Source organism: Gigantopelta aegis, chromosome 14 (assembly GCF_016097555.1).
Source record: "Gigantopelta aegis isolate Gae_Host chromosome 14, Gae_host_genome, whole genome shotgun sequence".
Classification (NCBI taxonomy): domain Eukaryota; kingdom Metazoa; phylum Mollusca; class Gastropoda; order Neomphalida; family Peltospiridae; genus Gigantopelta; species Gigantopelta aegis.
In genome coordinates, this window is record NC_054712.1 from 11,498,104 (window position 1) to 11,522,958 (window position 24,855).

The 24,855-nt window shown below is 36.7% G+C and overlaps 1 protein-coding gene across 1 annotated transcript in view; it reads right to left on the reverse strand.

Moving 5' to 3' along the window:
* The window catches only part of LOC121388086 (kinesin-like protein KIF28P), a 102,583-nt gene that overhangs the window by 45,319 nt on the left and 32,409 nt on the right, over window positions 1-24,855 (reverse strand). The window contains 13 exon segments of the mRNA XM_041519298.1: window positions 1,048-1,083; window positions 5,055-5,208; window positions 7,830-7,973; window positions 11,010-11,155; window positions 13,147-13,352; window positions 13,723-13,823; window positions 14,217-14,292; window positions 18,559-18,709; window positions 20,731-20,828; window positions 21,481-21,578; window positions 22,215-22,364; window positions 23,622-23,757; window positions 23,759-23,809. Of these exon segments, the coding sequence (XP_041375232.1) occupies window positions 1,048-1,083; window positions 5,055-5,208; window positions 7,830-7,973; window positions 11,010-11,155; window positions 13,147-13,352; window positions 13,723-13,823; window positions 14,217-14,292; window positions 18,559-18,709; window positions 20,731-20,828; window positions 21,481-21,578; window positions 22,215-22,364; window positions 23,622-23,757; window positions 23,759-23,809 (1,547 nt within the window).

A 24,855-nucleotide genomic window follows, 5' to 3' on the forward strand; every position in this document is an offset into this window, starting at 1 on the left:
CACTAGAGCACACTGATTTATTAATCATCGGCTATTCGATGTCAGTATGAATTCTGGAGTTTGAAATTATTTTGTAATGTACACATGTAATTGGTTGGGTTTTTTTTGGGGTTTTTTTTAATCCAACATACATACAGAATGGATTTCCAACTAGTAGATACAGATTTACAACAGAATAATCAAATAAAGAGTTTATAGGTTAAATTAACTAATCGTGAAAATAATCCACGAGCTGATGACATTCTTCACTATGAGTGAGTATTGCTGTGGGCTTTTAGCTGGATAGAAAATATCATTCTGGTGACTCAATTATGTGTTGTATGCATGTCAATGATCAACTTAGAAATACTATTTAGACTGAAAACAGGATATTGCCAATAAAAAATAGAACATTTTAAGGTGAGGCTATATTATTTAGGTGAACCGGTTCATCTGCGATTGATTCATCGTCCGACATTTTATCAACACATTAATTTACCGATTTTTTAAAGTAACAAGCAGAAATTTGTAAACACAAAGCTGGGACCGCTGTCCTATCTGTAATGCTAGCAAGAAGCGCGTTTGATTGTTTGTGCCAAGTATGATAAGCCAATCAGATGAGTCCCTGACAACACGTGTGCTAAACAAGCCATATACGGTAAGGCGAAGTACCGCTGTACTCGAGATTAATGCATACATTAAAGGGCCAATCTGTCTTGTGTTTTTAAGCCAACATTTACACATAAAAATCATAATATTGTCAATCAAAATTGAAAAACATTTCAAACCACTATTTACACTAAAAATTGACACTCAAAAATAAAAAATATTAAAAATGTTTACACTAAAAACTAAAATATTGTCACTCAAAAATGAAAAATATTAAAACTGTTTATACAAATGTACTAAAAGCTAAAACATTGTCACTCAAAAATTAATTAAAAAAAACCTGTTTTAAAATAAAACAAAAGTGCCAACACTTTTTAAGAAATTTAAAAAAAAAAAAGGTTTAGAGTGTAGCAACTAAAACGACTAGAGCACAGCAATCGAAGTTGTTTTTGTCTTTACCTGGATTCCTCATTTTTTTTCTTTCTCCCAAAGAAACTAGTAACAAAAACATCAAACAATAGTGCATGTACAAAATACAATACAGTGTCACTTTTAAGACAACAAAGTAGTGCTCACATATTTAAATACAAGCCTGGCACACTATTCTGACAAAAAAAAGTACATGTACAATATCACGAGAAGATTAAAGTGACGTACACTAGTTTTTAAACACTACAGTATATTTTTCACTGTTAGAGCTGTTTCTGATAACTGAAATCAGACATTACTCAGATTTTAGTGTTTAGATTATCCATTTCAGTACATCTGAAATGTTTCTGGTCATCCTGGTGTTTTTAATACCATGACATGTATTTTTCATAATTTTTAAAAACACAAGTAATGATAATAGAGACAAGCTCTAGTTTATTTTAAAGGATTATTCCCTGTTTTAACATCAGAGACACTAATTTCACTGTATTGTAACTTGATCCAAATGTGTTACAGGTTTGTAGATTAACCAAATTTAGTATCCATCTTTATGCATTGAAACTAGTGTCTGCGACTTTAAAATATCTTTAACAAACACTACCCACCCATCCTCGAGTCTTTGCTCCCTTTTATAGTTCCAATGTTTGTTTGTTTTAATTTTGCAAAACTAATAAAATGTATAGCCACTATGAAAACTATAGGCTATAGAAACCTACTTGTTCCAAAAAATTTTTTTTTTTAAAAGTACTTCCAGTTACTCTGTACTGAGAAATCTTAATGAATCAGTTAGTTATTAAGTTATTGCCAAACATAAAGGTTTTTAAATACAGACGAACACATCTGTTTTGTAATTTTTGTATGTTTTATGTCTTATACTTGTCTATGTTTTCTATTATTCAATACTGTAAATACAGAACAAGAGATTAAAGTTAAAGTTTGTTTTGTTTAATGACACCACTAGAGCACATTGATAAATCAATCATCGGCTATTGGATGTCAAACATTTGGTAATTCTGACTCATAGTGATCAGAGGAAACCCACTACATTTTTCCATCAGCAGCAAGGGATCTTTTATATGCACTTTCCCACAAACAGGAAAGCACATACCATGACCTTTGACCAGTTGTGGTGGAAAAACAGATTAATGATGTAGGTTATCTTATGAAGGTTAGAATGGGGAATTCCATGAGGCTTGCCAAACACAATTCCCAATTTGTCCTGTGTAGAAAAAGCCTAGAACCTACATCATTAACAAAAAAGAATGGAGAAATCATATTTATTCTTCACTTTTCAAACACATTTTATACACCAAGCTAAGCAAGCAAGCCTTTTGCAGTATGACATCAAACAAAATCAATGATGTCATTGTTTGTAGCACATTAAAAATATCTTTTATCGAAACTAGTTTTTAAACTCTTTAATACATGAATAAATATACTCTTCAAAAAAAGAAACGCAAAAGGGTACAAATGGGTTATAACTCCGATTTTATGTTTCCTACCGGTTCATGCTTTGTGAATATAAGGTCATTGCATGTCCCAAACACATTCCCACGGTTACATTCGATAAAACGCAGCTACTGTACAATAAAGTTCCAAAATTTGAATATTCGCAAAAACGCAGCCACGTGCAAACCATGTCACCACTGCACGTGCGTTGTCTGCACGTGCAACATGAACACCGACAGTATAAAAGTGCAGGGTGTTCGCTTGCCTGGCCTCTGTATCTGGCCGACAGTTGACAATCCAGGACATGCCACGTCTCAGTGAACCGCAGAGAAACAATGCCATCGGCCGACTAGACGCAGGCGAATCATGTGTCCCCAAGCACCATCTCCAGACTGTGGGACCGTTACCAGTAACATGGATCAACACGTGACCTCCCTAGATCCGGTCGACCACGGGTCACTACCCCCGGGCAGGACCGCTACATCCGGGTACGCCACCATCGGGAACGATTGACTACTGCCACCTCCACAGCCGCAGCAATACCAGGTTTGCGCAGGATATCCGACCAGACCGTACGGAACCGCCTACGTGAGGTAGGAATTCGTGCCAGACGTCCAGTTCGAGGTGTCATCTTAACACCACAACACCGTCGACTCCGACTGCAGTGGTGCCAGATTCATCGACAATGGCCTCAACTGCAATAGAGACAGGTGTGGTTCAGTGACGAGTCCCGATTTCTGCTCTGACGTCATGATGGAAGATGTCGCGTGTATAGGCGTCGTGGTGAACGTTATGCGGCAAACTGCGTGCAGGAAGTGGACAGATTCGGCGGGGGTAGTGTCATGGTGTGGGCAACCATCTCACACACTGGCAGAACTGACCTGGTCCACGTGCAGGGCAACCTGAATGCACAGGGCTACATTGACCAGATCCTCCGGCCACACATCGTTCCGGTTATGGCCAACGCCAACGCAGTGTTCCAACATGACAACGCCAGGCCTCACACAGCACGTCTCACAACGGCTTTCCTACAGAACAACAACATTAATGTCCTTCCTTGGCCATCGATATCACCGGATTTGAACCCAATTGAGCATCTATGGGACGAGTTGGACCGACGCCTCCGACAGCGACAACCACAGCCCCAGACCCTGCCCGAGCTGGCAGCAGCCTTGCAGGCCGAGTGGGCCACCATCCCCCGGGACGTCATCCGTACTCTGGTTGCTTCAATGGGCAGGCGGTGCCAGGCAGTTGTCAACACACGCGGAGGCCACACCCGGTATTGACTCCAGATGACCTTGACCTTGGTGGTGTGTCCTATCACTTACTCACAATGGACTAGAGTGAATTGTGAACAATCCTGCAACATTTGGTAATTATCGGACTCACCATTCAATAATGAAATCAATTCTCCAAATGTTACGACAATGTGGTTTTGCGTTTCTTCTTTTGAAGAGTATATGTCTGTTTTTTTATGTTCATCATGACACAAAACTTGACTTCTTTATTAAATATTTAAATTAGTGATATAGAAAAATACACAGATAAAAATCTATCCCAAAGTAAACCGTCAAGTCGGGCTTAAAGATTAATTTATCATCATCCAGTGGTGGTCAAACATTTGGCCATTTTTAAACATAATAGCCAAAGGAAATCTTCTATATTTTTCTATTAGCAACAAGAGATCTTTTATATGCACTTTCTCACAGACAAGACAGCACATACCATGACATTTAGTGTACCAGTTGTGAGGTGCTGGTGAGCCAGGTTTAGGTCGCATGGCAAGTGATAAACTTCTAACAGCAGTTTATCATTTTGTTTTAACTGATCATCATAATCTGTCAGTACAAATAGTGGTTAATTGTAGAATAAGTATGTCTTGCTTGTCTAATTTTGTACCTGAGGGACTCAATGAAGATAAGCTTTTACTGACAGTATGACTGGAACAGGAAGGAGGACAACTGGAAGATGTTGAGGCCATCCCATTGGCCGTTGGGATGTAAGGATCAGACTACTATCCTTAAGGGAATATGCACTAGTTTGAGGTCAGGTGAAGTAGAAAACAAATTATTACTTTATTGAGCTGGCTACTGTTCACAAATAATACTGGTTAACAACTGTCTTTTTTAATTCATTATTTTTTTATTTTATTTTTTTTAAATATCTTTTATATTTAAAATAAAAACCTTAAAATGACTTTTCTATTAAATATCATACAACAATTTTCATCAAAATATGTCAACTAATTGCTTTCTATGCACAAGTGCAGATCATAAATGTTCTACAAACATGTAACTGTACTTGCAAACAATACTACTTGGCGGACAAAGTTATAAACAATACTACTTGACTTACAAAGTTATAAACACTACTACCTGGCGGACAAAGTTATAAACAATACTACTTGATGTACAAAGTTATAAACAATACTACTTGGCAGACAAGGTATAAACAATACTATTTGGGGGACAATTATAAACAATACTACTTGGCGGACAATTATAAACAATACTACTTGGCGTGCAAAGTTATAAACAATACTACTTGGCGGACAAGGTATAAACAATACTACTTGGTGGACAACTAACCTCGTAGTCTTGGTCGGAGCAAGGCCCTCCTGTGCAGCAGCAGATATTAATACCACCTCAAATGATTTGTATTTATTTAATTCTTCAGAAACTGCATTCACTTCTGACACCATTGGCAAGATTTCCAAAATCTGTTCCTGAGCTATTTGCTGTTCTGTAAGTAAAAGATAACTTTGTTATAGTCCATTTGTGGCAAAACGAAACCTTTGAATTGGCATATAACTAACTATATACTGTATTATTTTAAAACTCATATAAAAAAACATATTGCAGTAAAAACTGACTAATCCAGACACCCTTGGAACCAAGACAACTGTCTGGTTTTTAGAGGGATCTGGTTTAAAGAGGTTATGTTCAGTACTGGATTTTAAAAAAGGACAGTAAAAACGTCCTGTTTTGAGAGAATTCCAGTTTACAGTCTTGAGATATTTTACTGTATTTTGTTTTGGACCTACACCAAGGCTAAAAACTCCATGCCCCATCAGACTTTTGAGAATTGCGACAATGACTGTGTCATTCACACATTTCCCATACAAATCCTATATTGCATAATCTGTATTTCATTCACACATCAAATTTGCGGTTTCATTTACATGGACATATTGGGTTACTCAAAATGGAATTGTGTTATCAGAATTTATTTTTTTCACAACCCATAATGGGTTATTAAAATTTTTAATTTTCTGAGCTCTGCACATTTAAATAAAGGTTATTCTGAGAGCCATTGACCCTAATTGTGTACATTTTCTGTTTTGCATAAAATGTATTATGAGCTTAGTTACTACAAACACCAGGATGGGTCAGGTGGGATTTGTCAAAACTGATCATTTAAGCAACAGATGGTATAAGTAATGTACAGGCTAATTAAAAAAAAGTGCAGTTGATAAAAATATTTTGCACTGCCAAAAACTAGGGTCTATTGCTTTAAGCATTTTCAATCACATTAAATCAACTTTGTGAAAAGATTAGCAAAATAAGCTGAAATCAGATAAAAAGGTTACACACCACCATTTGCTTTTACTTGTACATGTATTTCAATACAATTTCTATGTCAGAATATATTGTGTTAAAAATGGAACAAAATCATGAGGCTGTGTGACTGTAATTTGTTTTGTAATACAATTGAAGAGTTCAGGCGCCAAATGCGATATAAACCATTTCTTTCTTTTTTTAGTTAAAGCTATTATTGTATGTCAGTAAGGGCTAATCATAGGCCTGCTGATTTGCCGCAAAACATTAATGATCCTTATGAAATTGTATTGGGTAAATCCCGTTTTTTTTTTATATCAAAATGCGATATATGCCAATTAAAAAAATCACTTTTACTGAAATGAAAAAAAATGGATATGTCGCATTTTGCGCCTAAACTCTTCAATTGCTTAATAACTATGATGCCAAAAAAATATTCAACAAAGGTTGATTACCAAAATTTATAATTCTCCACCACCTCATGAATATACAAGTGGCAGCATATTACATGTACAGTTGGCATCATTTAGTAATAAAATATTAGAAAGTAAATTCAAATCAATAAGTCGACCTACTTTTCATCATCAAATTTTGCAACATTTTAATTTTTTTTTTTTTTTTTTTTTTTTTAGGCTGGAGAATGCAAGGAATCCCTTACGGAATGTTTGTGGCCTTGGAACAGATGCCATTGGGGCGACCTCTAAATGAGTTTTCTGGATCCACCACTGTTCAGTATTTATTGTGAAAAAAAACGTGAATCGCGCTACTCCATAAACCGGTCTATTTATGTTTGACTTGTTTTTAAGGAATCTGCATATAATTGAACCCTGACATCAACATACGTTGATTGAATTAAGAAAATCTTCCCCAAAACAAAGTGCACAAATGAGGAAGAGACCAGTAGACATTCAAAATATTTTTATACATAGGGAAATGTATACACGACCGCCATTTTGCAAGGTACACACTATATTAAATGGTGTTCAATATTAAACAAACCTAAATAAATAAAAGTTTCACAGCGCTGTCATTCAAAGTCTCATCTACTTCGCAGATTCGTGAATAAGAGTTTTGGTGATGTCATGTGACACGTGTCACTCTTGAAAAACAATAGCCCAGTTTACGGGAGTAACTGAAGAATGTCAACATTAGACTACAAAAATGGCATGGATATTAACATTTGTTGGTTGATTTTGACAATAAAGTGAACAAGGTAAAACATTATTTCATCAAATCAATCGTACATCACAATCCACATGTGCAAAAACCATTTTCCGTTAATAAGCCGGTTCACAGTTATTCGAGGATAAATGTTTTTAATCATTATAATAATCCATTTCCAAAGCTACGATACATAGAGGATATTTCATGTTTTTTGTCAAATATGATTTATAACTCATCTTGTAAAGTTTGCAATCATGTCTCATGAGTCGTGATATGATTTCAAACTTCACAAGATGAGATATAAATCATATTTGACAACAACAAAAACATGAACATTTCTATTCATTATATACCTTTTGGCAATTTACCTTTATTTTTTAAATGCCAATAGCAAAATAGTCTCGGCTTTCTTACAGTGAAGATAACACTTTCTACAGTGACAATAACATATTTTAGAGTGAAATAGTGAAATTTTCACTCTAAAATGTGTCATCATCACTGAGTGACTGTCAACACTTATATTTCACTGATATTTTAAGATATTCACTAAATGTTATATAATAAAAAGTAACAACATGGAGAATAGTGCCATGGTGCCATGGTGCCAAAAAACTTATAAAACACGTCTTTGATCTGGCTGACCTTTTGACATCTCAGAGGACCCAGTAGCGAAACCTTTGGCCTGGGCTATTTCCTTCTGAGCAAACTCCCACGTGATCTCCTTGGGCAGGTCCTTAGGGGCATCGTCCTTCGTGGGGTTGATGTACACATACAGGTGATTCGAGCCTGCAACACAAAGTAAGACATGTAACACAAGATTCTTCCTAAGTCCTATTCATTCAAAGCTTCTAGATTATGGTAGTCCCACTCCCATGGCTAGTGATATTTAATGTTGGGCTAGTAAATAACTACTATTGCCATGCCCGACAGGGCTTCTAGATTATGGTAGCCCCACTCACATGGCTAGTGATATTCAATGTTGGGCTAGTAAATAACTACTATTGCCATGCCCGACAGGGCTTCTAGATTATGGTAGTCCCACTCCCATGGCTAGTGATATTCAATGTTGGGCTAGTAAATAACTACTATTGCCATGCCCGATGGCTAGTGAAAAAACCCACCAAGTTGTCAAATGTATTTAAGCCCATTTTGTAAATATGAATATCCTGCACCACCGTCTCTCCCCCCCCCCCCCTCAAATATCTAAAGGATTTTAAGCTCTATGTTCATCTTTAGGTGACATAACCTATTATTCCTATTAGTAAAATTGTATTTACTTAAAGTAGAGCTAATGAACTTTTAGTTGTGGGTAGTAAATTTTTTAAATCACTGATCCCGTGGCTAGTGGATTTTATAAAAAATCTAGAAGCCCTGTATTCATGCAAAATGTGTTAAAGTTAAAGTTAAGGTGGTTTTATTTAATGACATCATTAGAGCACATTGATTGATCAATCATCAGCTACTGGATGTCAAACATTTGGTAATTCTGACTCATAGTGATCAGAGGAAACCCACTACATTTTTCCATTAGCAGCAAGGGATCTTTTAGATGAAACCTGCTACATTGTTGTATTAGTAGCAAAGGGTCTTTTATATGCACCATTCCACAGACAGGAAAGCACATACCATAGCCTTTGATATACCAGTCGCGGTGTACTGGCTAGAACAAGAAACAGCCCAATGTGTCCACCGATGGAATCTGATCCTGGACCGATTGAGCATCAGGTGAGCACTTTACCACTGGGCTACATCCTACGAAAATCTGTTAGTGAGTCATATACACAAACACATATATATGACACAGGGGTTGAAAATCTGTTAGTGAGTCATATACACAAACACATATACATGACACGGGGGTTGAAAATCTGTTAGTGAGTCATATACACAAACACATATACGTGACACGGGGGTTGAAAATCTGTTAGTGAGTCATATACACAAACACATATACGTGACACGGGGGTTGAAAATCTGTTAGTGAGTCATATACACAAACACATATACGTGACACGGGGGTTGAAAAGCTGTTAGTGAGTCATATACACAAACACATATACGTGACACGGGGGTTGAAAATCTGTTAGTGGGTCATATACACAAACACATATACGTGACACGGGGGTTGAAAATCTGTTAGTGAGTCATATACACAAACACATATACGTGACACGGGGGTTGAAAATCTGTTAGTGAGTCATATACACAAACACATATACGTGACACGGGGGTTGAAAATCTGTTAGTGGGTCATATACACAAACACATATACATGACACGGGGGTTGAAAATCTGTTAGTGAGTCATATACACAAACACATATACGTGACACGGGGGTTGAAAATCTGTTAGTGAGTCATATACACAAACACATATACCTGACACGGGGGTTGAAAATCTGTTAGTGAGTCATATACACAAACACATATACATGACACAGGGGTTGAAAAGCTGTTAGTGAGTCATATACACAAACACATATACATGACACAGGGGTTGAAAAGCTGTTAGTGAGTCATATACACAAACACATATACATGACACAGGGGTTGAAAAGCTGTTAGTGAGTTATATACACAAACACATATACATGACACGGGTTGAAAAGCTGTTAGAGAGTTATATACACAAACACATATACATGACACAGGGGTTGAAAATCTGTTAGTGAGTTATATACACAAACACATATACGGGTTGAAATATTGCTATCCCGACAGTTTTTGCCAGTCAACATCAAAATAGCCCAGGAGACATTTTTGCCTGTCGTCCTATCGGACCAGCAATTATTTTACATTTACATGAAGAATAACTAGTTAATGAAATAGGATATCGCCTTTATCCTGTGAAGGTTATAACTGGTCATTCTGCAAGGCTTGGTGAGCGGAATTTCTCATTCGGCCTGAACAGGATAAAGCTAATATCCTATGCCATTAACTAGTTATTATCTTTATCCTGCAAACCATAAAAATTAAGCCAGTACAGTTGCTTTTTGACACTGTTCTTTGAGGTGTTAATATATACATATACGATCAATACATTATTTCATGTAATGGGTCAAGTTTGGTTGCATTGTCTTTAGCGAGCTCCAAGGATTGATTTTTTAGTGACAAGTGCCAGAAATATTTTCTAGTTTAAATATACTTATAATTTTACAATAATTATTATAAAATTCACTGTATTAAATGTTTGTACCATGATGTCCATATATATTACGTCACTACAAGGAAGAAGCTTGTTTGTTTTGTTTAACAACACCACTAGAGCACATTGATTTATTAATCATCAGCTACTGGATGTCAAACATATGGTCATTTTGACAGTCACAGAGAAGAAACCCGCTACATTTTTCCATTAGTAGCTAGGGATCTTTTATATGCACCATCCCACAGACATGATAGCACATACCACGGCCTTTGATATACCAGTTATGGTACACTGGCTGTGATGAGAAATAGCCCAATGGGCCCACCGACGGGGATCGATCCCAGACCGACTGTGCATCAAGCGAGCACTTTACCACTGGGTATGTCCCACCACTCACTATAAGAAATGCATGCAGTGTTCCATATTACGTGACGTCACATACTACCTTTGATTATGGAATGACGTCTACCTCCTAAACCACAAGATCAATTAACCAATGAAAAGGGCCCATTACCATCTAGCAGACATGTGCTAGTATACGGATTTGCTAGTATACGGATTTGCTAGTAGACGGATTTGCTAGTAGACGGATTTGCAAGTAGACGGATTTGCTAGCACAGCTTTTTGGCACCTTTCTACTGTTTGACTGAAGAAGAAAAAGAAATCATGTCTCACCGAACAAAACCCTGTCTTTGTTTGTGAGAATCCTGCGTGCGACTAGCGGCATCCCGTTCACTTTGGTTTTCGCAGACGATCCCCCAACCGGCTCGATCTCTATCACCCCCTTGTTGTTGTATAACTTGCAGTGCTGTTTCTGGATACTGCAATAAAAATAACAATGATAATGAATTGGTGAATGTTTAATGACAGCCCTGCATGAAAAATACATCGGCTATTGGGCATCAGACAAAGGTAAATATATAAATTGATGATCAAAATCAATATAAAAAATCAAATTTAAAGTCAAAGTTTGTTTTGTTTAATGACACTACTAGAGCACATTGATTTATTAATCAGTGGATGTCAAATATTTGGTAATTTTTTAACGTGTTAGAGAGGAAACCTGCTACATTTTTTGATTAGCAGCAAGGGATCTTTTATATGCACCATCCCACAGACAGGATAGCACATACCAAGGCATTTGATATACCAGTCATGGTGCACTGGCTGGAACAAGAAATAGCCCAAAGGGCAAAATTAAATTAAAAGACAGTGTAAAAGAGCTGTGTAAAATAAAAATGTATAATAAATTCATTATATCTGAGAAACAGTTTTAATCACCTGAGACCACTGAGACATATGCTGGGTAGTGAGACCACTGAGACATATACTGGGTAGTGAGACCACATTTATACTACAGTTTAATCACCTGAGACCACTGAGACATATACTGAGTGGTGATACCATTGAGTAGTGAGACCACTGAGACATATACTGGGTAGTGAGGCCACTGAGACATATACTGGGTAGTGAGACCATTGAGTAGTGAGACCACTGAGACATATACTGGGTAGTGGGACCACTGAGACATATACTGGGTAGTGGGACCACTGAGACATATATACTGGGTAGTGAGACCATTGAGTAGTGAGATCACTGAGACATATACTGGGTAATGGGACCACTGAGACATATACTGGGTGGTGAGACCATTGAGTAGTGAGACCATTGAGACATACACTGGGTAGTGGGACCACTGAGACATATACTGGGTAGTGGGACCACTGAGACATATACTGGGTAGTGGGACCACTGAGACATATACTGGGTAGTGAGACCATTGAGTAGTGAGACCACTGAGACATATACTGGGTAGTGGGACCACTGAGACATATACTGGGTAGTGGGACCACTGAGACATATACTGGGTAGTGAGACCATTGAGTAGTGAGATCACTGAGACATATACTGGGTAGTAGGACCACTGAGACATATACTGGGTGGTGAGACCACTGAGACATATACTGGGTAGTGAGACCATTGAGTAGTGAGACCACTGAGACATATACTGGGTAGTAGGACCACTGAGACATATACTGGGTGGTGAGACCACTGAGACATATATACTGGGTAGTGAGACCACTGAGACATATACTGGGTAGTGAGACCATTGAGTGGTGAGACCACTGAGACATATACTGGGTAGTGGGCCAACTGAGACATATACTGGGTGGTGAGACCATTGAGTAGTGAGACCACTGAGACATATACTGGGTAGTGAGACCACTGAGATATATACTGGGTAGTGAGACCACTGAGACATATACTGGGTAGTGAGACCACTGAGACATATACTGGGTAGTGAGACCACTGAGACATATACTGGGTGGTGAGACCGTTGAGTAGTGAGACCACTGAGACATGTACTGGGTAGTGAGACCACTGAGACATATACTGGGTAGTGAGACCACTGAGACATATACTGGGTAGTGAGACCACTGAGACATATACTGGGTGGTGAGACCGTTGAGTAGTGAGACCACTGAGACATGTACTGGGTAGTGAGACCACTGAGACATATACTGGGTAGTGAGACCACTGAGACATATACTGGGTAGTGAGACCACTGAGACATATACTGGGTAGTGAGACCACTGAGACATATACTGGGTAGTGAGACCATTGAGACATATATTGGGTAGTGAGACCACTGAGACATATACTGGGTAGTGAGACCACTAAAAAAATATATTGGGTAGTGAGACCATTGAGACATATACTGGGTAGTGAGACCACATTTATACTACAGTTTAATCACCCACTGAGACATACACTGAGTAGTGAGACCACATTTATACTACAGTTTAATCACCTGAGACCACTGAGACATATACTGGGTAGTGGGGTTGCATCCTTCCTGCCGACGGCTGTCTCCTTGGTATCGAGGAAGTGGAATATGACACCAGATAACATCGGGTCTTCGTTGAGGTTCTTCAGATGTGGAACAGTCTTCCGTTTCTTCACCTCCTTTGATTCCTCCTGAGCTATGGCATTTGTCTCGGTTCTCGCAGCAGACAGCTGTACAATTAAAGCAGCATAAAGGACTGACAAGTCAAAATAAATGATAATCATAAAGAATTGATATGGTAATAATCAGAGTATGAGAGACAGAGAGAGAGAGAGAGACAGAGAGAGAGAGAGACAGAGAGAGACAGAGAGAGAGAGAGAGAGACAGAAGCATCAATTCTATCAAACACCTGTGCTCTACCACTGCCATTTCACCCTTCAATTCTCAATGAAGGCAAAAGTTGTGAAACTTGTATCATTTCGACATTCGGTTACCTACCTTTCTTAGATATGAAAAATAGCAGACCAGCTTATAAATACAAATGATAAATGCCCCCCCCCCCCCCCAATTATATCAAAGCTTTAAGCAAACACTACTCACCTTTTCATCCCAGCTCTGCACATTTTCATTCAACATCTGTTGATTGGCTAAAAGTTGGCTGCGAATCTGTTCTTCCATTTCTTTTCTCATTTTCTGCATATCTATATTAACAAAAACATTTTAAAAACAATTACAAAACTTTTAATTTGAAACCAAAATGTATTAAATAATAGGCGAGACACTAGAATAAAATTCCACAAGCAATGTATTTAATGTCCCAATCTCACCTCATCATATTATAACATCATTTACTAATGCAAAATACAAACACAACTGCATTTTTAATAAACTAACAATCACAGCAGTGCCCCACTTCTGAATGATAAATTAAAGAATAACATATTTTTATGTGATGTGAATTAATAACTATAGCTTAAGTGTATTATAGAATGGCGTGCTATGGTAAGAAAATTAATGTGTATGATCTATTCCAAATGATTAAATAATAAATATATAATTTAATAATAATATATAGTTGAGACAAAATTAGTTACCTTCTGGGGAGAGGCCTGCTTCGTTGCTGATCATTCCTCCACCTTCCAAAGCTTTCCTTAGTTTATCATTTTCTTCCTGAAATACATTTACAAACAATAACACATTATAACTTAATTTAGCTTCCTAAAGATGGTAGCTTTCAAATCACTTCTTATACATCAAAATGTACCTGTGTATGGGATAATCTGTTATATGTACTTCATAATGTATTTCATAATCAACTAACATTAAGGTTAAAGGTACTTCATAATGTATTTCATAATCAATTAATATTAAGGTTAAAGGTACTTCATAATGTATTTCATAATAATTAATATTAAGGTTACATGTACTTCATAATGTATTTCATAATACAGTCAAACCCGCTTATTTGCATACCCTCGGTGCTGCTCGATTTTGTGCAATTAACCGGGTTAGTCGATTAACCGATAGAGTACCGACTTTCACTTTGTAACAGCCATCCAACTACAAAGTGGCATGGGAGACAGTCTAGCATAATGCGGTACTTCATACCGGAACTATTACAGTTAACACATGTCACATGCAGTTAGATATATATAAATGTAAAAAAATATATCTATCGATATATATAATTAGCATGGCGTTTTTGTTTTAATCTGCCAGACCAGAAATCATTTTCTAAAAAACCAACAACGTCCGTCACTGGGCGTCGTTTTCTAAAAACACAAACTGGCGTCGTTTTCTAAAAACACAAACTTTGTGCATTAAAAAAAACCCCACTGACCATCCACTAGTGTAAACAAAGTGTATTAGCCATGTAGTTAATGAGATAAACTTGAAACAACAGAACCATCAAAAAGTTCACGTTTCATCGGTGCACGTGTTTACAAAATGACGTCAGTTTCCGGAATTACCGGGCTGTTGATTGACCGAATAGAATTACGTGAACTTGTATGCATTTGCTGGTATGGTGTTCTTTCCATCCCAAAAGATACGGCAAGCTTTGGTATTATTTGTGATCCCCAAATAATGACTTTGCTATAGTTAAGCAATTAAAGTTAAGCTCGGCTAGTGAGTCGTTATCAGTTCCAGCAGTCTGCATTGCATGCATGACCGGTCTAACACAATTGACTGACCTTCATGGTGAGGTCCGACTGATTGGTGTCTAACAATATAGCAGAAACTTAGGGACGATCCATAAATAACGGTCTTTGTTATGTTTGTTTTTTTGACGACCTCCCCCACCAGTCTTTTTTTTTTCCGCTACATTTTCCGGGAAGCAAGTGATAAATCGTTTCTTTTGCGTTTAACAGATATAGCGTACACTGCATCTAATGAATAAGTGAACAACAACCCTTTCTCGGTCACATTTATTAAAAACATAACCGCCTAGGACGATTGATCTGTAATCTTTTAATTATTAACAAGGCTTCTCAACATAACGTAATAATTGATACAGAACAATGATTGCCCTGAACACGTCAATCGAATAGGGCCTCAATAGTTGAGTGCGCATGCGTACAAGCGCACAGGCGGTACTTCTAAAAATAATAGTCGGAGAGTTACTTGTTATTGAGATGGCCTCTGATTAACAGCAATATATTGCAAACAAAACATTAGGTCTTAGGTTTATTCAACTTAATTATGTCATTCTTAAATCTTGTAGTCGGGTATTGTGATTCGCCAGTAGTAACGTGCACACCATCTCATTTGCATGTCACACGTCGACTCTGTAAACAGCGATTACACTTAAAGTCGGCTTACCACATAGTGAGCTCAAACAAAACAGATTAATCGGTGATTTATTTGAGTTTTTTTGCCAAAGTTTGATAGACATTCTCAGTCATTTGTGACATTAATTTAGCACCAAAAAAAACAAAAAAATCGTTATTTATATGTGCAAATAACCGATATATAGCCTGTAGTCTGTGCAATTAACCGGATGTTTTGTAGTGTTATAAGGGCAAATGGTTCCGTGTTGGGTGAAAATAGTCGATTAACCGAATTATGCTATAAACCGATGTGCAAATAAGTGGAGTTGACTGTAATTAATATTAAGGTTAAATGTACTTCATAATGTACTCCATAATAATTAATATTAAGGTTAAATGTACATCATAATGTACTCCATAATAATTAATATTAAGGTTAAAATGTACATCATAATGTACTCCATAATAATTAATATTAAGGTTAAATGTACATCATAATGTACTCCATAATAATTAATATTAAGGTTAAAGGTACTTCATAATGTACTTCATAATAATTAATATTAAGGTTAAAGGTACTTCATAACGTACTTCATAATAATTAATATTAAAGCCGCACACCCTAGTTCCATTCAGCGAAAATAAATTATAATTTGGTTAATCTACAAACCTGTAACACACTTAGATCACCTTTTTATCAAATGGAGTGAAAAAGCAGGTTTTATATCGATAAATACCATGGGAATCCCCATGTCCCAATTGCTTGAAATAATTTTGAAAGTTTGTATTCTGATGTCACTGGTAGATGTCGCTCGAAGCACAACAATGCCTACGTCATGACAAATTTCACAGACTTGGGGTGCGTTCGTTTCACCTCTCCTGGACATGTTCCAACTGTTCTGTCCTGGTTGTATCCCCTCTCCAGATATCGTAGGACTTAGCAAAATTATTGGTTTTAAGGGTTTGTAACGTTTTGTATTGAGACACTTACTTGTCTGAACTTTATTGTTACTGAAAATGTTCACGCACTGTGAAGAAAAATCTCACAAATGAACAACAACAAATCAGATGTTGATTGCGCGAACCGTGCACGAGAAAACAAACCGAACCAAAATGATAACGGTCACGTGATATACCAACGTCTGTGACATTGAAATCTATTAATATATTAAGGTAACATGCACTTCATACATGTACTTTCATTCATTTCAACATATTTTCATGCTTATATCCAATTAAGGTTCAAGCACACTGTCCTGGGCACACACCTCAGCTATCTGGGTTGTCTGTCCAGGACAGTGGGTTAGTTGTTAGTTGGTTAGTGAGAGAGAAGAGGGTATAGTGGCCTTACACCTATCGATTGAGCCCTTAAGAACTCGCTCTGGGTTGGAGCCGATACTGAGCTGCGAACCCTGTACCTACCAGCCTGTAGTTCGGTGGCTTAACCACTGCGCCACCGAGGCTGGTTGCACTTCACAATGTACAAATTTATATATATATATTAAGTGAAATGTATTGCACAAAGCATTTCGATCTATTCATATATTAATGTTAAATGTACTTCATAATGTATTTTATGATCTACTGTTTAAATGAAATTCATAATGTATTTCATGATCCATTAATATATTAAGGTTACATGTATTGCACATGGTATTTCTATCTATTAATATATTTACAGTTAAATGTACTTCATAATGTATTTCATTATTTATTGTTTAAATAAAATTCATAATGTATTTCATGATCCATTAATATATTAAGGTTACCTGTAAATGTATTGCACATGGTATTTCTATTAATATATTACGGTTAAATGTACTTCATAATGTATTTCATTATCTATTTTTTTTAAATGTACTTCATAATGCATTTGATGATCTATTGTGTTTAAATGCAGTTCATAATGTATTTCATGATCAACTGTGTTCAAATGTACTTCATAATATATCTCATGATCTATTGTGTTTAAATGTACTTCATAATATATCTCATGATCTACAGTGTTTAAATGTACTTCATAATATATTTCATGATTTACTGTGTTTAAATGTACTTCATAATGTATAGAATGATCTACTGTGTTTAAATGTACTTCATAATGTATAGAATGACCTACTGTGTTTAAATGTACTTCATAATGTATAGAATGATCTACTGTGTTTAAATGTACTTCATAATGTATAGAATGACCTACTGTGTTTAAATGTACTTCATAATGTATAGAATAATAGTTTCTGGCTTTAGCAAGCTCCAAGGTTTGATTTTCTTGAAACGAGCGTCAGACAAACCATCCACAAAAGGATGAGTGCCAGAAATATTTTCTAGTTCAATGATTCTTAGAATTTTATTATAATTATCATAAAATTCATTACATTTTAGTTTTGGACCATGATGTCACGACTCTTCTCTTGGCTAATATATATTACAACACTGGAATGAATGAATGTAGTGTTACATATTAGGTGACGTCACGTACTACCTTTGATTATGGAATGATGTAATGAACAGGTAGCAATGGCCAACTACCCCCTAAATGATGAGACCAACTGACCAATGTAAAGGACGTATTACTGTCTTGGGGACGTGTGCTAGGCGGGGTTTTTTTAGCACAGCTTTCTAGCACCTTTCTACTGGTTGACTGAACCAGAATGATCTGTCGACCCACCTTGAGTTCTCTGATCAGCTTGTCGAGTGGATTCTCGTTGATCACAGCTTGATTTCTGATCTTCTTGGCACGGTCTGCGTACCGAAGTGTCGACAGTGTTTCATCGTAGTTGATGTCCGCGGGGGACAGTGCAGCTATCATGATTGTTTTACTGAAAGTAAGACATTGACAATCAATATACTGTAAATCAGGAAATGTTAGCAAGTATAAAATGTTAGCGAATTTAACGAGGCCTTACAAGACGCCAATATTTCATGATGCTGAATTTAAAGAGACGTGCAATAGACTGTTCAAAAAAACATTTGTGTGATTGTTTTGTCTGTGATTAACTGAAGGTACAACAATGGAAATGAAATGATGTTTTATTTAATGATGCACTCAACACATTTTATTTACAGTTATATGGCGTCGGGTATATGGTTAAGGACCACACAGACATTAAGAGAGGAAACCCGCTATCGCCACTTCATGGCTACTCATTTCTATTAGCAGCAAGGGATCTTTTATATGCACCATCCCACAGACAGGATAGCACATACTACAGCCTTTGTTACACCAGTTGTGGAGCAATGGCTGGAACGAGAAATAGCCCAATGGGTGAACTGATGGGGATCAATCCTAGACCGACCACACATCAAGCGAACGCTTTACCACTGGGCTACATGCCGCCCCACACAACAATGGTTACATACTATTGATTAAACCAAAAGGATAACAAACAGCAAAAGTTAGTTAGCATGCACATTACTACAATTTTCTACTAGATTCAACATGTCTGTAAGCTGAATAACGTCAAGATTCGTCAAAAACATATTTCAGCTGATACTGCAACTTAATTAAGCTTATTACTTTTTTTAGTTTCTGATAGGACGATCTCACTAAAGTTCTATGTCGCTAATATGTCATTTATTTTGATTTCGCTAAATTTTAAGATTGCTAATATTTTATTTGAAATTTCTGTCAATGGTCTAACTTCTAGTTTAAATTACAATATTAGAAATTTAATATTAGCTATAATAAATTTAATTACAATTATGATTTACACTTTTAATTTTACGTGATATTTTTTCCTACAAATATGTATTGTTCAAGTTAATAAAATGGTCTTCTGTGTGATTGGATATATTATAAACATCACATCATTGTTTGTAAACTTTACTACAGATTCTTCAGTATTTAAAAAAAATCACTAAAGATTTGTCAGTATTTAAAAGAAAAACCCCCAGATTCTTTTAGTATTTAGAAGAAAATATTACAGATTTTTTAGTATTTAAAATAACACATTACACATTTTTCTGTATTTAAAGTGATTCAGGATTTAAAAGAAAACATTATTATTCAGTGCCCCATTTTATGAAGCGATCTTAGTCCTATTACCATAAGTGTATGAGACGGTGGTACGGGGAGGGGGCAACTGCCGCCCCAGTCCTGAAGAAAATCCTCAAATTCGGGCAAAAACGATAGAAAAATTTGGGCAAAATGAACTGGCCTGAAAACTTTTCAACATGTATTCCCATCATTTTGCTCACGATATTAGTTGTAATCCATGTACAAATGCATAGTGATTTTTTTGTGACCCTACATAGCTGTTTGGCAATAATGCTAATATGAATAAATATGGTTATCCAGATTCGAGCACTTTTGTTGAATTCAGGCAAAAGAGAAAAAGAAGGAAGTTATAGTCACATGACCGGAACTACTGGGAGCATACACACGGCCATAGCGAGCGGGGGGTCAAGGGAGGCAGTTGCCCCCCAGAAAAAATCCAGAAAGCTTATAGAAACTAAAAGAAAATTTTCTTCTTGACTGTTAAGGAGTTTTAGACTATTAACAACTCAGTCCCCCCCCCCCCCCCCCCCAAAACAAAAAATCCTAGCTACGGCCCTGATTCAGTAGAAGAATTTTAGGCCATCCCATTGGCTGTTGGGATGTTTGGACCAGACCACTAATGTTGGGGGGGGGGGGGGGGAGGTGCACTTGTTTTGAGGACAGGTAATGTTGAAAAGAAAATGAGCCAGCCTTCCCTACAAAAATGGGAGCCTGTACACATGGCTACAATCACTTTAAGTGCCTATGACTACCTTATGCACACAAGATGAGTTTAGTGCTAAGATTGCTTCATAAAACATGGGGCCCATGTTATGACTTGGGCGGTGTTAATTATCCACTCACCTGTTTCCTCCTAAAGCATTCTGCAGTAGTTTAGTGAGCGCCGAATCTCTGTAAGGAACCATCACTTTCTTCTTCCCCATTGACAGATCAGCAAGCGCCTACAACAAAAAGTTAATGAAATATGCAAATCTCAACTGTTAAAGTGACAGACCCTAGACATATTTTTCACCAATAGAGCTGTTTATGATCACTGAAATCAAACTTTATTTATATTTTATTGTTTAGATTACCAATTTCCGTACATCCGAAGTGTTTCTGGTCATCCTGGTGTTTTTAATATCACAAAATATGTCTGAGAAGTAACAGTTATAGAGTCAAGTTTGAGAGTATTTCACCATTTTAACATCACAGACTCATGTTTCACTCTGTTGTAACTTTATCCAAATGTGTTACAGGTTTGTAAATCAACTAAATTTAGTGTCCATTTTTACTGGTTGAAACTAGGGTCTGTGACTTCAATGGCACTTTAAGACAAATCAGCATAGAATTAAATCCAATTAACTCAATATAGCTCAGGCACGACAGAAGCAAGTAGATATGGTGTGTGTGTGGGGGGCTGACAGATTGAGGGCACAAAGCAAAGTGTCTAAGGGGTTCAGAGGTATGCTCCACCCTAAACCCAACATTTTTAAAACTAGATGTCTTCAAATGCAATTTCCTGCATTCTACAAATAAAATTCATCTCTGCCTTAAGATTACTACCAGTAATATTTTTGCCTGTAGATGATATTACACTGAACACTGACGTACCGATATGACGTTGCCGAGGGCTGATAATGACTTGTTGATATTGGCTCCTTCTTTCAATCTGTCTCCTGTGGCTCCTGTACTGTCTGCTCGCTCAGAGCCTTGTAACACATAACATAATATTTCTTTAGTATTACTTGTAGATTAGTAGTTTAGAAAACAGTATCTTTTTATGTGCTGTTAACAGTTGATGTACTGGTATTTTGTTTTGTGATATTTAAATATATTTAACTAAATCCTTTTAACACATAACATAATATTTCCTTGTAGATCAGTTGTTTAGAAAACAGTATTGTTTTATGTGCTGTTAACACAATTAATGTATTTTGTATTGTGATATTTAAACATATTTAACTAAAATGTAATTTATTTATATTTTAATATCATGTCTGTTTGCCAAGTGTTTTGTACATGTTCATTACTTTTATACAGACACATTTAACAAATATTTTCTATAATTAATATACATATGAAAAAAAAGAACCACAAAAAGTTCCCATACCAAATCACAAATAAATACATGTAAGATTTTCAGATTTTTTAAAGCCTTTGTTAATTTTTACTTTTAGTCAATTCTGTTTGTAATTTAAAAGAAAGATTTACCACACCACATACATGTGTATATTGTGTGGAATGAACTTTGTACAAACTCATTTCTGTACTGTATTAGTTTGAAAAGTCATGTAATACATTTCGCAGCACACACCTGCGTGTGAGATAATCTCGTATTTACTCACCTGCTAAATCCACCAGATTCATGGTACTTGATTTCTTGGTTTCTCCGTTCTCTTGCTTGATGATCTGGTCAAACGTGATCGTGACGACGGTGTGGGCGCGACTGCTCGTCGCATTCATCTGAGTGGACGCCACCGTCCTACTGGCCGTTCCTGAACACAAACACAGACCATTATCCATCATCATCTTATGGGATAATTCACATTCAAATAATAATTTTTATCTTGCAACCACCGTTTCTACTGACAGAATACGATGACAGATATAGAAAAGTCACATCTGTATAATAGCAGGATGTGACTTTTGACGTCACTCATGTGACATCACATGCATAGCCTACATTACAAAATCGCTCATTTGATATCCAGGTCATCGTACAATGTTGCTGAAATAACAGAAATAATAGCTTTTCCACTTAATTTTTATGGTCTGCAGGATAAAGATAATAACTAGTTAATGATGTCAGATATCTGCTTTATCCTGTTCAGGCCGAATGAGAAAATCCACTTGGCAGAGCCTCGTGGAATTTCCCATTCTTACCTTCACAGGATAAAGCCGATATCCGAACGTCATTAACTAGTTATTCTCTATGCATGTAGCATGCCTATACTATCTGTTCTTTTTTAATAATTATTTTTATTATTATGTGATTATTAAAAACATTACAAACAATTCTTAGACTTATAATGAATAAACATAATACGTACTAAGCATGCCATATACAATTTTTTCTTTTTTAATAATTATTTTATTATTATGTGCTTATTAAAAACATTACAAACAATCTTTAGACATGTAATGAATAAACATATGTATACTTAGCATGCATATACCTTTTTTTATATATATTATTTTATTACTATGTGATTATATTAAACTGATAAATTCACAAAACAGAAACAATTTTTAGCTTATAATTACAAACAACACAACTAGTATCTTTTCTATGGCCCATTTTACAGAATTATTTCACATGATGTCATTTTCTGCATTTTATCGAAGGATAACATACAGTTTATTTAGTGACGTCAGCCATGTCATATAAGAGTAAAATGTTAAACTTTATATATATATATAGTTTTAATATTTGGAATATTCAGTATGTTATAGTAAGTGTTATATTTTTGGTGCTTATTGTCAAATATTTACTACTGCAATCACACTACCACAATCAAATTCAAATTACATGTATTTATTCATGAGTTAAATCTATTCTGGTTACATGAATAAAATATGCATTTGTTTGTAAACTAAATCTAGTTAAAGAGATATCAGTTTAAAAAAAATTCAAATTCAAATAATTTATTTATGAGTAAAATCTATTCTGGTTACATGAATAAAATATACATTTGTTTGTAAACTACATGTACATCTCGTTAAAGAGGTATCAGTTTTAACCCAGAACAAACCTTGTTCTGTCCTCTTCTCAATTTCTTCATAGCTACCGACGGGAACCTTTTTAAGATTTTCCACATAAAACATTCCGAGTTTTGGATTCTGTCGAACCTGTAAACCACCCTTGGGATTGTCTTTGGTAAGCAGATCTCCGCACCTGCTCGTTGTAGATCTCTAACATGGAAAACGTCACCTCAAACCGCTGAAAGTTAAAATGAATACAAATTAAAGGGGCTTTATTAAAGTCAGACAGATACAAAATTAAAGTTTGTTTTGTTTAACGACACACCACTGGAGCACACTGACTAACTGAATGAATGAATGTTTAACGACAGCCCAGCACGATAAATACATCGGCTATTGGGTGTCAAACTGTGGTAATGCAAACAGCACTGATTAATCATCGGCTATTAGATGTCAAACATTTGGTAATTCTGACTCGTAGTCATCAGACAGACAGAAATGAACATACCATGGCCTTTGTTCAGTTGTGGTGCACTGGTTGGAATGAGAAAAAACTTAATCAGCTGAATGGATCCACCAAGGACATGTACCCCCAAAAATAAATTCACAAGTGCCTTTTAAAAGAAATTTCATTGGGTTGACCATTTTCACGGGTTGGTCCTTGTGCCCTTTTTTTATCATTTTTCATCCCCACCCAATTATATTTCCTGGATCTGCCCCCGAGTGTTTCTGAGTGTTTTATAAAGACAAAATTAGAATTAATTTATTTAAAAAGGCTTGTTGAATCACAGGACAGCATGGCGCCAGTTAAAGCAAGATGGTGCATGACTATTGAGGCATGGTGTCTCACCACGCTAAAACAAGTTGAGATCAGGTCAGGTCATAGGTTTTAATGTGCACATTCAGAACAAGCTGTTGTAGCAGACGGCTATCATGGGTGCAGGTGTCGACTTTCAGCGGGCTCCTCCCTTCAGGACAGGAAAGGGTTTGGAGTGGGAGGGTCCAAGCAGCTCGACCAGGGTCCAAGCAGCCCGACCAAGGTCCAAGCAGCTCAACCAGGGTCCAAGCAGCCCAACCAAGGTCCAAGCAGCTCAACCAGGGTCCAAGCAGCCCAACCAAGGTCCAAGCAGCCCGACCAGGGTCCAAGCAGCCCGACCAGGGTCCAAGCAGCTCGACCAAGGTCTCGACCAGGGTCCAAGCAGCTCGACCAGGGTCCAAGCAGCTCGACCAGGGTCCAAGCAGCCCGACCAGGGTCCAAGCAGCCCGACCAGGGTCCAAGCAGCC